Source organism: Amblyomma maculatum, chromosome 1, assembly GCF_055883805.1.
Source record: "Amblyomma maculatum isolate TAMU_Amacu chromosome 1, ASM5588380v1, whole genome shotgun sequence".
Classification (NCBI taxonomy): domain Eukaryota; kingdom Metazoa; phylum Arthropoda; class Arachnida; order Ixodida; family Ixodidae; genus Amblyomma; species Amblyomma maculatum.
In genome coordinates, this window is record NC_139344.1 from 325,954,417 (window position 1) to 325,968,483 (window position 14,067).

Genomic DNA, 14,067 nt, shown 5'->3' on the forward strand with positions numbered 1-14,067 from the left:
GTACTGCACATCATTTCGAAGACGGAACACTGTAGGTTGGCACACTTGCATACACAAGCATGAGTGAAGGTGACAGCAACAGCTATAATTTGGTGTGTCTGCTCCTTTGCAGGGTCTAAATAGCATATTAGTCAGCAAAGTAAACTTATGTCTGTAACATCTATACAAATTCTTCACCTTTATTGGAATAATGACTGGGTGAAATTTCTTTTTGCAATAGTACCAGTTTTTTGTCATAGCCACGTTATTAAGAAACAGATATTTGATTTGCAAACAGGTTTTATTGTTCAAATTCTTGATCAAAAAGATATTCGGACAATTGACAAAATTGATGCATACAAGATTTATTGGAGCAAAGACCAACAGTGTGACATAAATTGGCATTTTTGAACACAAACATTTAAAAAGTGGAAGGTACAATGCAGTCACTCGTAACTGGCAAAGGTAATGTGAATAAGGCTGATAGAAATTCTATGCCTCATCTAGAGAAGAGTGTATATTTAACTGGCACAGTGGCACATAGTATATGTTGTTCTTTGTTCTTGTTGCAGTGTTTCATGTCCCCCACGTCTACATCCAAGAAAAGTTAACGGCTGGCTAATTCATCAACAAATTCTCAAACTGCATCACATTGCTAGCAATTTCCAGCCAAGAAAACTTCTGAAAACAGACAAGTGGTAAAAATTTGACTAGCAAAGGCTTTGGAGACCTTAGTGACAGCAAGAACTAAATGAGAAAACGTATATGCTGAGTACAAGATAGACTTTCTTTGTCAAGCTGACCAGTCAGCTCAACAATTTGCAGATAAGTGGCAAAACACAACATGGTCATTTTAATTTCTGCAAGCAGTACCTAAAAACCACAGCAAAACAAGTAGAGAGGGAGCAGCACGCTGCTTTTTAAAAGGTAGACTGTCCTCTCATGAAAGTAACGTGTAGAGCAAAGTACACCATCGTTGTACAAAGTAACATCCATGCTCCTTTGGTAACTGCCTCACAAGATACCACACATACCTTATGTACAAAATGGGAGCTCCACTTGATGTAAGAGTTAAGAGATTATAAAACCAAAACTGGTTGGTCATTCTGTTGCTGTGCATTGATAACACAAGATATAAAATGCCAAAACAAACAAACCAGGAGCAGAAGTAGCCTCTCCTATCACCTATGCCTACCAAATGGTCCGACACACCAGTACCTGCAGGTATGTAATGACACATTTCCAAATGCCATAGCACAAAACAGCCAGTGCTAAAAATAAGGTGAGAATTCAAATTTGGCTGCGGATATGCCATGACTTCACAATAAAACATGGGTGAAGTTGCATTCAGACGACCATATGTGTGTAGGTAAAGCCTCTCCACACTGTTCTTTCGCAATTTTGGCACACAAGGTCATTGCATGAAAAAGGAGGCTACGCATGCACCATACACATGTTACAGATGTCGCAAGACAGAACGCAACAGAAACATGGCATTGCCGAGGTAAAAGCAAACAGTAGGAGCAGGGTGTGTTGGGTATTCAATAGCATATGACAAATTTCTGCTCAGAGTGATTATGCTGCAAGCATGCATGAACAACCAGATCAAAGCATGCAACTGTGCCTTTACTACCATAGTAATCATCACTGCACAAACTGCTAAACACATCAAGTCAAAGGCACAGTTAGTGACAAAAAAGTACAGAAAAGAGCCTTTCTCAAAACACATCTACAGCTCAATGTGCTTTCAGAGGTCATGGGGCATAGCCCTTGCTTTACATACCTTGATGGTATGCAAAACTAAGAAGCTTTTGCCAGAAACTTTATGCAGAATTAAAACTAAATTGCACACAGGAACTCTTAAGACACGTCGTCAGCACGCAGGCATGGATCGCCTGAGAGTGCTGTGTACAGCACATCATACACAAGCCTAGGATCATGCATTTATGGCTCGGCGCGTGTAATATAAAAGTGAAATGAACACAGTCTTAGTATGAGCACTAAACCTAGACCTCACTTAGAGTATTTTTCAGTTTTCTGGCACAGAAACTGAGTAGTAAGCAGTATCTGCTTTGAAGAACTCTTGAAACCATAGCTAGATTCTCATGGCACAGGATGCTTTCAGAGCAACATGCGTAAGCATGGGAAGAAATCGGCAACATTTGTGAATGCTAAAGCTACTCAAGTTTTGCAATTGCTGTAAATGAAGGTCTGAACCAATTTCAAATTAGAATGGTAGATACAGGTGCATCATTTGCATTTGCACGGAGCGATCTCCATTACCCACTTTTTGTAAGGTGAAGCTCTGCCTCACCCTAATGGAGAACAGAAGAGCTGTGACTGAACTCAATTCATGCTGCACTGTGCCATGGCATAGCAGTACCAAACCAAGCAAAGAAATACCAAACCTAATCCTACGGTTTTTGCTGCAGACACAAGATACACTTCGTTCCTGCAGATGTCGTCACAGTGCACGGTACTGATCCCACAATGCTAGAATGCACCACGAGATAATATGACGCTCGCTATTAATGGCGAGTTGTCACATCATCTCAAAGGCTTCCAATCCCATGCCTGCCCCACGCACACAAGTGAAAATCATTCTGAAAAATTCTGCAAGTTCTGCAGACAGCTCTTCTGGAATGGTAAAGATGTGAAAACTGAAAACACTGCTTGTAGACCTGCTGTGTAAACTTTCTGTACTGGTTACTAACTTAGCTTGTCTGAGGAGGTAACCTCAAATAAAGTCCTCCAACACAGTGAACCCGTCAAAAGAATCTACACGTAAGTATCTTGCAGGATTCCCTGCATGTAGCAGCCTGAATTCGTACTGCTCAAGTGCAACTTTTTAAAAATAAGCACATAATGCCACTGGTGAATAAAGTGTTGAGTCATACCTTCTAAAACATTAATCAGAAACAACACACGTAAACTAAAACAGACGAGATCCATACACTGAACTCAAGCAAGACTGTGATATGCACCACACACGTCAATTTCCAAAGGCTAGACAAGTAGATACGAAGACAGTGTCACTTCAAGCACAGCCTTGCACCATTGCTACACCAAGTGCAGCTAGGTGTGCAATTTAGGACTCCTAAACCTTTTCTGCATTCACAAGTAAGTAACATCAAAACCTGCTTATTATTGCCATAACTAAACATTTGAAAAGTGTATCTCTTCCACTGTTATTTGAAAATGCTTGCAATGGAGAGTTTAGTGCACTTGGAGAAGACAGTCATACTCTGAATGTCTCTAAAATTCCAGAAACAGATCCTCGGGTATTAGTTCCATGATTCCAAGTACACTTAAAATCCACTTTACACACATTTTCAAGACATTACAAATAAGCGCATCAAACAAAACTGGGTGTAAACATCTTGTGATTTCATGTCTTCTTTCACAGTTTTTGTGTCAGGAACGCGGTTCCAACTAAAAACTTATTTCTGTCCGCCAGCTATACATCTGGCATAAAAATAAAAGTATGTGAAACAACACATCGCACCTCAAATTATCCGAGACAGCACGCTAAACATTGCTGACAACATACGTAAATCGAACATCATCATCAAAGCACTGCCCACCTGCCCGGAAACCATCCTTGACACCAGTCCATGGTTCCAATATCTCGCATCACACACACGCACAATCAGCTTGGCCTTTCACTTGGCCGGGTAGCTAGGGTTGTACGGAGGTTGCTGCATTGGTGGTGGCTGCTGCACGGGCATCACGTTGTCCGTATAAGGTGGTGGGTTTCCGTAGGGGGAGGCGTAGTAGCCATAGCCAGGAGCAGGCATGGCAGGTCCCATGGGTGCTGGCTGCACAGGGTAGCTGGCCGGCTGCTGTGGGTACGGTTGTTGAGGATAGGGAGTCACCGAAGGCTGCATCATGGGTTGTGCCGCCGGAGCTGCTGTGGCTGGTTGCCCACCGCCTGGTTTTGCGGAGAGAGAAAAAAAGGTCAATAAGCACCAGAAAACAGGTTTGCCAAGACCACAAACAGCTTGGGTGCGATCTTGTTCACAGAAATACCTGTTAAGGTCAACACCATTCACAGCACCTTTTAGAGTGATAGTTATTATAATTCCGGTGCTGTTTGCACAGATGTCTGCACGAGTGAGTAGAAGGGGTTGTGAGAAGGGAAAATGTCATCAAGAAGTCTAAAAGGAGATCTAGGCACGAGGGGGCTATGGTCATCCACGATGATCTCATTACAGCGCGCGTCTGTCTTTCACTGCTAGGTACGAGTGTAGCCTCGAGCAACAGGGCTAAGAAGCACTTACAATTTCTTCAGTTCGTAAAATGCACTTGGCTGTTCCTGTCCATTTCCATCAACTGTGTCCACTATCTTGAAATTTTAAGCAGTGCAGCTCTTGAACAATGAAGCTATTGGCTTTGGCTGCCGTTCACTCATCCTGAAGACCTGTCCCTCGCATAAACTTTTAGAAAAAAAAAAAAGTCACTGATGGTCAACTAGCGGAAGCACGATATGGGGCACTCGGGACACTAGTGTGGCGGGCGTGATTCGCTGCGAACGTTTAGACGGAATGCCCCTATGTGATGCAGCAGAGTTGGTGCTACAACATGTGATGTTAGGGTGCACTGGGCTCCAACCTGATGCCATCACTGACTACCTACCGGATGCACTTGAATTCGAACAGACTTGTGATCAAAACGACAAAACGCTGCCTGGAATATTGACGGTGATTTAATGCAATGAGGAAATGTTCATAGTTAATTTTTTTTTAGAGTAAACAATGCTTCAGGCATTGCTTTTTTTGTTATTGTTTTTACTGTCTTGGCTTGGCCGTGCAATAGCTTCTGCGGCCTACCCATTAGTAAGGGCACAACCGTCATCAATATCATCAACACACCTGTTCCATGCATCCGCATTCAAAACGTATTCACAACTGGCGCATGTGAAGCTGGCCATGGCTATGTGACATCATACTACCATATTTACACGAACACAAGTACTGAAGTTCTTTTACCAATCCCAAAACAGAAAAGTATATCTTATCAAAAACTTCAATGAACATGCATAGCAGCTGTAGTGAGTGCACCATGTTTACCTGCAAGTTAGTTCATACTTGATATGTCACATTGGTCAACCCTCTTAACTTTGAAAACCAGAGAGAAGGACTGGGATGTCAAATGCTGACCAATGAAAGCCGAACCACCTTCATTCAGGGGAACACGGAAAACTTCGCATTGCTATTGCATATAAAAGGGTACCCCGACTATATTCCCAGGTACCTTCCAAACTTTCCCCGGCACCATGCCATTTGACACCTCTACACGTCTGCATAGCATGAAGCTCTGTGCACCTCCTTACCAACAGGCAGTTTTAGTAGGGTAAATGTAAGAGCTTCTCATCTGAAAAAATAACTGTGGTAATTGCGGAGTCAATGATAAGATGGCCGTGTGGCACTGAAAACTGCTCCCTGTTCGTTTTGTGACTAGCGATCTTGCGGAGTTAACAATGTGTGGGCATGTAGTGCATAGTGCTCAAGGCTGCAGTCATGGCTTCCGCATTTGTATCATCTGCAGAGGCGCGGGAGTGTGCCCAGATCATCCAATATTCAGCCCATTGTACATGTATGTGGCCTCACAAGTTCAAAGTTTTACTGCTTCATGGCAGCGATCATTACTTACCGAGAACTCGGCCTCGTTGCTGTCTCCGCCTGGCCAGCAGGCAGCAGCTACAGCAGAAGCAGGACACAATCACCACCACCACCAAGGCAATGATGATCACTATGATCACTCCTATGATCACTCCTACAGACTTGCTGCATGAGCCAGAAGGAAAGGAACAAAAGAAGTCACTCTGTGCTGCAGCCAGCATAGCCAATACGATAAGAATGGCTAAAACAATATGCTAGTGAGCCACAATGCAAGTATAAAGCTATAATAAGGCAGGAGAAGGACATAAACCTTTACAATTGTAAATGTAGTTGACTAGCACGAAATGACAGTCACTATATATTGCACAAGCTTGGCCACAGTTCGGAACAATGAGAGAAGACAGAACCTTGCCCCTCACTCATATGCAGCATGAAATCCCCTCGATAAGCACTACTGCAGGGATGGCCATACTGCAGCTCGTGAGCCACATGCACGTTTTCGCAGGCCCAAGTCTTGTGACTCTTTTTTAGTCTCGTGACTCTCTAGCATCTGTACCCCCCAAACCACATCTAAGCTGTTCCAGAGTGCAATGTCATTTAATCCAAATATCAAGGCACTTGCTTCATTGCACTTGCAGCACGATGCAGAGGTACAATGAGGGCAGTCAATGTGACCAGCAATTTTGTTAGGCTAAACAAAAAGAATTTGTCACCCCCCCCCCCTCTTTTTTTTTACACCTCTCACTTAAAAAATTATTACTTTTTTTATGGCTATTAGCATATGGCTGTTTGGCACAAAAGCATGTGACAAATATGTCAGTAGCAGTGGCAATGGATTAAAGGAATGAATGCTGAAGCCTAGCATGCATCCTGTTTTGAACATACACCTTGTAAGCTGTACTTTCAATGAAGCTGGCACGGTGGTTACTTTGGGTTTGGTTTGGGAAATTAATGCTTAATCGTCAAAAATATGCTCACTGATGTTACCCCCCTCCCCGCCCATACACAAACACCATTTCTGAAAAGCACAGGAACAAGAACAACAAGATGCACAACAGAAAGTACCCACGCAAACCAGACATACAGTTCTTGGAATCCTCAACATTCATCAAACTTTTTCTGTACCACAGAGATCTGATCACGAATGGCCATATGCCAGCATGGTCGGTGAAAGCGCTGATAACTCTAGTGTTTTACAGAATGCTGAAGTGAAACCCAGCCATCAACCAATGCTGATACATTTGGAATTGTGTACACCAAATCAAGATGAAAACTGAACTTTCAATTGAAAGCACTGCACATGCATTTTTATCTTGTGGCCTTATAAAGTTGCATCTACAGTTTGTTCCTTCTAGGACGGCTACAACAACGAACATGGCAAGGTTGATCTATTGGACACTTGGCCTCCCAATGGAGAGCAGTCAGCTCAAAACACATGAAGCCATACCAGTGTCATGAAGCAGAGCCTGAGGGAACACCCCGGTCGATTTCAAAGATTGCCTATACTGCTTCACTAGCCTTAAGCAGCTTGATATGAAGCTGTTTGCGTCTCCCATGGTCTCAACAAGATGGTAATGTCGTATGTGATACCATTACAGAAACTAGTAAGCCAGCTATGTGCAGCTTGGAAAGCATCAGTTTTACTCGGTCCGGTTATGGTGGCACAGTTAATGACACTGGGCACCAGTGAAAATGTACTCAAGGCAACATAGCAAAAATAATATGCAATGTATTGTTGAGAATGCTGTTTCCTTTGTTTACTTTTTTTTTTTCTTTTGATTGCAGATTTTACAGCCAGTTACAGGCAAAGTTTTGCTAGCACAAACTAAATAAAGCTGCAAGAGAGTGAATATTGTGAGGAACGCCATATTTCCTCAAGGTCATTTTTGGCTGCATTTCTGGGCCGTACCATCATATTCAAAGTCTGTTCTAGAGGAAGGGAAGCAATATCAAGTGTGCAACTGATGTAAATGATTTAGCACAGGGTGAGAATAGTGCCCAGGTTGATCCATGGATCCACAAGCAGTCAAACAGTTTTACTACTTGAGAGAAGGAAATGACGTATTATACAAAGTGACCTTACAAAGATTAACACTCATCGTAAACTCAACTGCTGCTACCTGACGAGAGGTCTGAGCATTACTTACTCTTCTTTCCTAAAACGTCCTTCTCAAAAATCAGCCTTGTGTGTAGTCAAGTGAAGTGGCAAAAACTGTAGGAGTAACTTATATGAGCGCTGTATGAACTTTTTGATTCTGTGGAGACAATTTCTTGCTAACCGTGTACGCCACATACATTGATACCAAATAAAGTTTTGAATGTTTCTGGTGAAAGCCACAAACGTGAGCCGAGCTGTATTGTCAGGGTGTGGAGAAAGGTGCCTGCTGAGAGGTCAAAGTTGTACACTGGCCATTTGCCACAAGCAGTGGAAGGTTGCTGTCTCCATGCAAATTAGGTGGGCTCATCAATGAAGCCACAACAGGCTGCTTAGCAATGGCATCTGTTTTGTCCTTTTTAAGAGCTGAGCATTGCCCATAGAGGGCTAAAAAGAAAGCAGCAGCATGACAGAAGCGTGAGCTGAAAGGCAGCTTGGATGCAGGCATGCTTCAAGTGATATGACTTGGTACCATCTAATGACAGGAACCCAGTCTATGCCAAATCCCCTTTTTTTCAAAATCGTGCATTCCTGCAGTTTTAAAAATTTTCAATAAGACGCAGCCATTAGACTGACTCATGAATACATATACAGCAAAAAAAAACCAGTTGTTTAGAAGAACACACAGTTCCCGCATGACTGCAGTTATTGTGCCAAATATAGGCCAAGCAGGGGAGGAGCACCAGAGACAACACGGTGATTATCACCTGATAATCCGTTTGGGAGAATGAATGGCTTTAAGCAACTTGTTTCGGTGTTTATTTTTGTAGTCGTGGTTGTAGCTGGAGCCCCGGAAAGCATAACAAGAAGAGAAGGAAAAAGCAGGGAAAACAGGGAAAAGACAAGTTCCCAAGAAAGACTACACAACACAGGACACAAAAGCTATCGGTTCTTTACTGCATGTCTCTATCTTTACAGACACAGTCAGCAGCAAAAGTTTGCAGGTATTATTGCAAGAAATTTATATATATATATACATATATATAGCAAAGTCTCAAAGGCCTATTGCCTCAAATGCGGAGAAGTGCAGGGAAAAAATGTATGCCTGAGCATTCCGTAAACTTTTATTGCTGACTGTATGTGCACTGTGCAGCAGCAAAACGTACACCTTTGGCAGAAATCATGTGCAATGGGTCACATGGTTACCTTGTACAAGCACATGCTTAATAAATTTTCTTGTTGTATTTTGTAGCATAAGCAATCCTATATTACCCGGCTGCCACTATGCTTGTTGGAAGGATCAGTGAGGTAGGGTAAGCAGGCACATGTGCCAGCTGTCCACACACACACATCTTACATTAAACCCTAAATAACTGTTAACAAAATGTGTAAGAATGCCAGCCCTGCTAACTTTAACTAGTGCGCTCGACAACTCGCTGAAATGAACTGTACTCAATTCCCATCTTCCTCCTCTACTTCCACAGCAAATGTTAACGTGCAACGCTATAAAAACAAAGCTTATTGCTGCTGGCTGCATCAGGTCATCAACCTAATATTATGAAAGTGCTGAATGGTAAGTTTCTTATGGGGTCACTCACATGGCATCTGAGTAGTTGTTGAGGTCACAGCAATAGCGGAACTTCTTGGTGCCGCAACAGTAGCGTTCTGAGGGCCTGTCCAGGGGCCCAGGACACGAGAAGTACTGTGTGATGTCAAACACCTCTCTAGTGCATGTTGTGGCAAGAGCTGGAAGCCAAGAGAGGAATGTATGCATGCATGTCGTGTAGTTATAGCAGAAGTTTACAGGATGTGGACTTGTGGGAAAGAATTTATTTCTAAGTTGTCTAGTTAGTGAATGAGCTGATATTTTATCTCCAAATAGAACACTCATGTTTATTAAGTTAGCAAGCAATGTTTTTCAATTCCTCATACTTCCATTCAGTCATTTATCTTCTGAGGTACTATCTTCAACTCTTGCATATGCCCACTGCGAATGTCAGCAAAAAACAGGCTGGTTCACTGATGCTACCACACCATACATACTGTGACAACAGCAGTTTTTAATATATTGGAAGCACTATGGTCTGTACAATTAAACATTGATCACCAGAGCCAGTCAGGCTGGTAAGCACATTGTGCCATGATGCCTTTCGCTGTTGTTTGACAGCAAACAGCTATGTTTATTTCTTATTTTGTCAATACTGCAGTCACTCGACTCCAAGCAGGGCCGGCATAAAATAACACAATGGAAGTTACATACACGTACAATGCATGCCACTGGAAATCAGCAGTGCTGTATGAATAGACATTATGATACTCCTACACATCTCTCCAAAGAAATGCGAAGCTTTTGTTTCTACAAAAAGCCGTCCGAAAAGCTGAAGGTATAACAGGAAGTGCTGACCTCTGTTTGCAAAATAGGCAGATCGGCCAGCAGTACAATCTGCGTGTATGCCAATTACGAGTGCTGTAAGCAATAATATACCTAAGAAACTCTAAAAAAAAAAAGATATAAATAAAGCAATGACAGGTATCAGGAGGTCTCAGTCTGCTTTAAAGCTTGAAGTGGCTATCAAAATATTCATGATGTACAGTTTTCCGTGGAACTATTATCGCGTCAAAATGTTCTGCGATATTTCTGCTCCCCACACAGTACATCTTTTCACTAACGTTGCACGCCTTTTAGGAATTTGATACCACGGGCTAAGCGCATAAGTATACGTGCTCGTTTCTACAATAGTTTTTTTTGCAGAAAATATATAATCGATAATTATGTTCGTTTCACATTCAGAATACTGTACTACAGCATTTTGTGCAACGCTTACGAAGAAGGAAAAATGTGGCCGAGTTCGGTATTATGAACAGGGTCACAAGCTTCACCGACAACATAGCTTTGGAGGGCGGGCACAGACACGATCATGCAAACAAACTGAACCAAACTGAATCGCGGACAGCTGAAAGGGCACAAACGATTGATTTCTGAGTAGTCCTAGCATACATAGTCATTTCCATGTCACTGATCATGAACGAATGCCATTTCTTCACTATTTTAGCCTTAAAACACTCCACGCAAACCGATCATCCGAAGCACTGAAAGGCTTAACGCTATACATTAAGTGTGGTCCGTCACAAGGATTGAGTCCCGAAAATCAGTATTGTAATAGACAGATTTCCTGTGACATGGAGTGGACTGTCATGTTCGGCGGCAAACAATCCACGCGAGAAAGAAGCGAGTCGATGGATCGCTCAATTTAACGCAACAGTTTGCGTTTAACCGTCAGTGCGTGTCGCGTTCGAACGCACGAGTGGGTTCAAGCTCTTCCTGCAATGTAATTGGCCTCCAGGTGAGCAACCCGCAATTCTGCAACGCCAGAAATATTCTTTTAGACAATGGAGAAGTCTGTACGTACCGTTCTCAACGACTGTTGTCAAGAAGACAATGGTCAGGCTCACAAGAACGTAGACGTTCATTGTTCTTGTTCGCGTCCGCGTATGCGGCAAAGGGCTTTCCGGCGGTCGGTTTTGTCTCGCGAGGCAAAATGAACCAGGCGCGTCAAACGCTAGAACGGGCCGAGAATGCAGCGGCCAACACCGACAAGATTGGTAACCCCGCGATCGCGGATCCGTGCCCGCTGTAGCCGATTGCTCACGCTGCCGACGTCATCAAAACAGTCAGCCGAATCGAAGAGCACGTGATCACTGACGTCGCTCAGAGATGTGGTGACGCAGACTTGCGGACTCTTGCTCCCTTGCGCTGCGCCAGCTGCGCTGCGGCCGCTGCCCATCCGTCCTGTCGACTCCCCGTCGCTCTTTCGCCACAGAAAGCGCAACTATCGGGAAAATTTGTTACCAGAGCGAGCGATGTAAAATAAATTAGCAAGTAGATAGAACAATAGCATATGCAAAGAAGTCAGTGACTTTCTTTTTTTTTTTTAATTGGTTCACAGGAAGAGAAAGGCGCAGTATCTGTCACACTTACTCTGTGGACACCTGAACCGCGCCGTAAGGGAAGGGATGAAGGTGGGAGTGAAAGTGGAAAGAGAGAAAGGGGAGCCGTAGTGGAGGGCTACGGAATGATTTCGACCACCTGGGGGATCTTTAACGCTGACATCACACAGCACACTGACGCCACTTCGTTTCGCCTCCATCGAAATGCAGCCGCCGAGGTCGGGTTCGAACCCGGGAACTCCGGACAGTGGTCGGGCGTCTTACCACTGCACCACCCCGGCGTGGCGTAAAGTGATAAGTGCGTGATTTCCCCACTAGATTTCGCCATTTCCGCTACCGTGTGCAAGATAAGGGCGATAGATACATATAGCGATATAACCGCCTTTGATAGAGCAGCCGATTGCTTTGTCGTGTAAGTACTGTACTACACGTACAGTGGGACCACTTACACCGTGAGTGGGACGTTATCGAGATATTTGCATGGGCCTTTGTTCCGACCGAGGCGCGTTATCGACGTTTGCGCATTTCTTTTACTTGTTCCGTGAGTTAGCTTGAGGTATAAGGCACTTGCAGTTCATTTATTCAATAAACGTACCTTGCTGGGCCAGTTGTGCATGGTTAAGGAAAAAAAAAAAAGCCTTCGGAAAAGAACGCGTTCACGAGGAAAATGAGTACACGGGACGATAATGGAAACAATTTTGGCTAAAGGTACGACGGACGGATCCCCCCGCTGTGTTTTGAGGTGGTTTGTGGGGTTTAACGTCCCAAAGTGACCAAGGCTATGAGAGACGCAGTAGTGGAGGGCTCCGGAAATTTGAACATCTGGGGTTCTTTAACGTGTACTGACACCGCACATCACACGGGCGCCTGCCTAGCTTTTCGCCTCCACCGAAAAGCGGCCGCCGAAGCCGGCCACATCCTTGGACAGAGTCGAGTGCCCTACCACTGCACCATGCACCACCCTGACGGGGCTTGATGCCGCGGCTAAAGATATACATACATCGGACGGACCCGGTAATTTTTCACAGGGTACGTCTGTTTTCAAAGTTCGACGCATCACTCGAGGATTACATAGGGTCGGTACCATGGGTACGTGTTCTGATCCATTAATGACAAGGTCGGAAAATCCAAGTTGACTCAATTTCATAAGCGTGAGCAGCGCAGTGGTTAGCTTCAGTCACGGATTTCACTTGTCTACACTCTGCATGCTGTACACTGTTGGTACAAGTCACTGGGTAGCAGCGTTTAACTGAAAGTTTAGTCCTGCCTGTTTGCATGCGAACATATCTCCTACCGTGCACTGAAGTCCTGCGCGCTGCATATATCTTCCGCTCGTGTGCGTGTGACGGCGGCAGCGAGGGCCTTCGATCGGCTCACACTAACGTCGAACCTACGGGGGTTTAAACCTGTGCGCGAAATTTAACAAGACTACAAAGCTGCAGGCTGAACAGTTCTCTAGTCCTCCCTTAAATACCAAAACATCGCCTTACTACGAAAAAGAATCATTCGCGCTTCTGGTTTTCCGGCTGTATACTCACACTTTGCGGTGCAGCGCGTGTTCGCCTTGCCAGGCTCGTCGGCCGGCTAGTCATCGCCGCTGTACCAGCGTAGGCCTAGTAGATTAGGTATGCCTTTCAACATGACCGTGAGGTATAAATCTAAATGAACGATTAAATTACAAGCATCCTCTTCCCTCTTTCTGCATGTAAAGATACCAGTAGCTTAGTATACCGGGTCTCCCAGCTAACTTGAACCAAGGGTTACAAAATAATATATTTGAGGTAGGTTAGTGAAACCGATTGCATACAACTGCCAGCCTGTTTGCGCACTACAGGCAATGTTTTGTTTTGCAATTACTTAATTAGTTAATTATGTTAATTTTTCTAATTTATTAAATATCAACTTTAGACCAAAAATGTGAATTGGAAAGTTGTAGAGCACCTTCAGAAACCCCCATTTCATTAACTGCGATAAAGAAAGAGAGAAGACGACGAAGTGTCACTGCTGAGGTGGCTGCTCATCGCTTGAGTGAAAACCTTACCTTTCGCGTAAATACGATCCTTACATCAAGAGAATTGACTTCTCAGAGTCCGAGGAGGTTCCGACGCCTCATGTGTCATCTGGTAGAGTGGCATTCATCACGTAATTCCTGCAGCTGAACTGCGCTCTGGGACTAGGCCTAGTGCCGTCCGTGGCACGCTGGCGGAGGTACCTTCGTCGGCGCCGCCTGTCTCGACGGCATTACCGACCGCACAATTGACATCCGAGCCTGGATCCCAACTCCTGGTTCCTGCTCCTGGTCCATCGGCTGCAGCACATATCCTGCCGTCTCAAAATGCACATCAGCCCGTGAGTGATCTGTCCCGAGGGCGGAGGTCGGGAATGGCTAACCAGCTTCCACTTGGTGATGGAGTTTCCACCAAT

General features: G+C 44.3%; 1 protein-coding gene across 1 annotated transcript; it reads right to left on the reverse strand.

Moving 5' to 3' along the window:
* Positions 1-328: 328 nt before the first annotated feature.
* On the reverse strand, positions 329-11,368 carry LOC146207342 (uncharacterized). The gene is made up of 4 exons (XM_084586371.1): positions 11,106-11,368; positions 9,294-9,441; positions 5,632-5,765; positions 329-3,910 (listed from the first exon to the last, which is right to left on the reverse strand). The coding sequence occupies exons 1-4, from the start codon at positions 11,164-11,166 to the stop codon at positions 3,642-3,644; spliced, it is 612 nt and encodes a 203-aa protein (XP_084442497.1). The 5' UTR covers positions 11,167-11,368; the 3' UTR covers positions 329-3,641.
* Between the last annotated feature and the right edge of the window lie 2,699 nt (positions 11,369-14,067).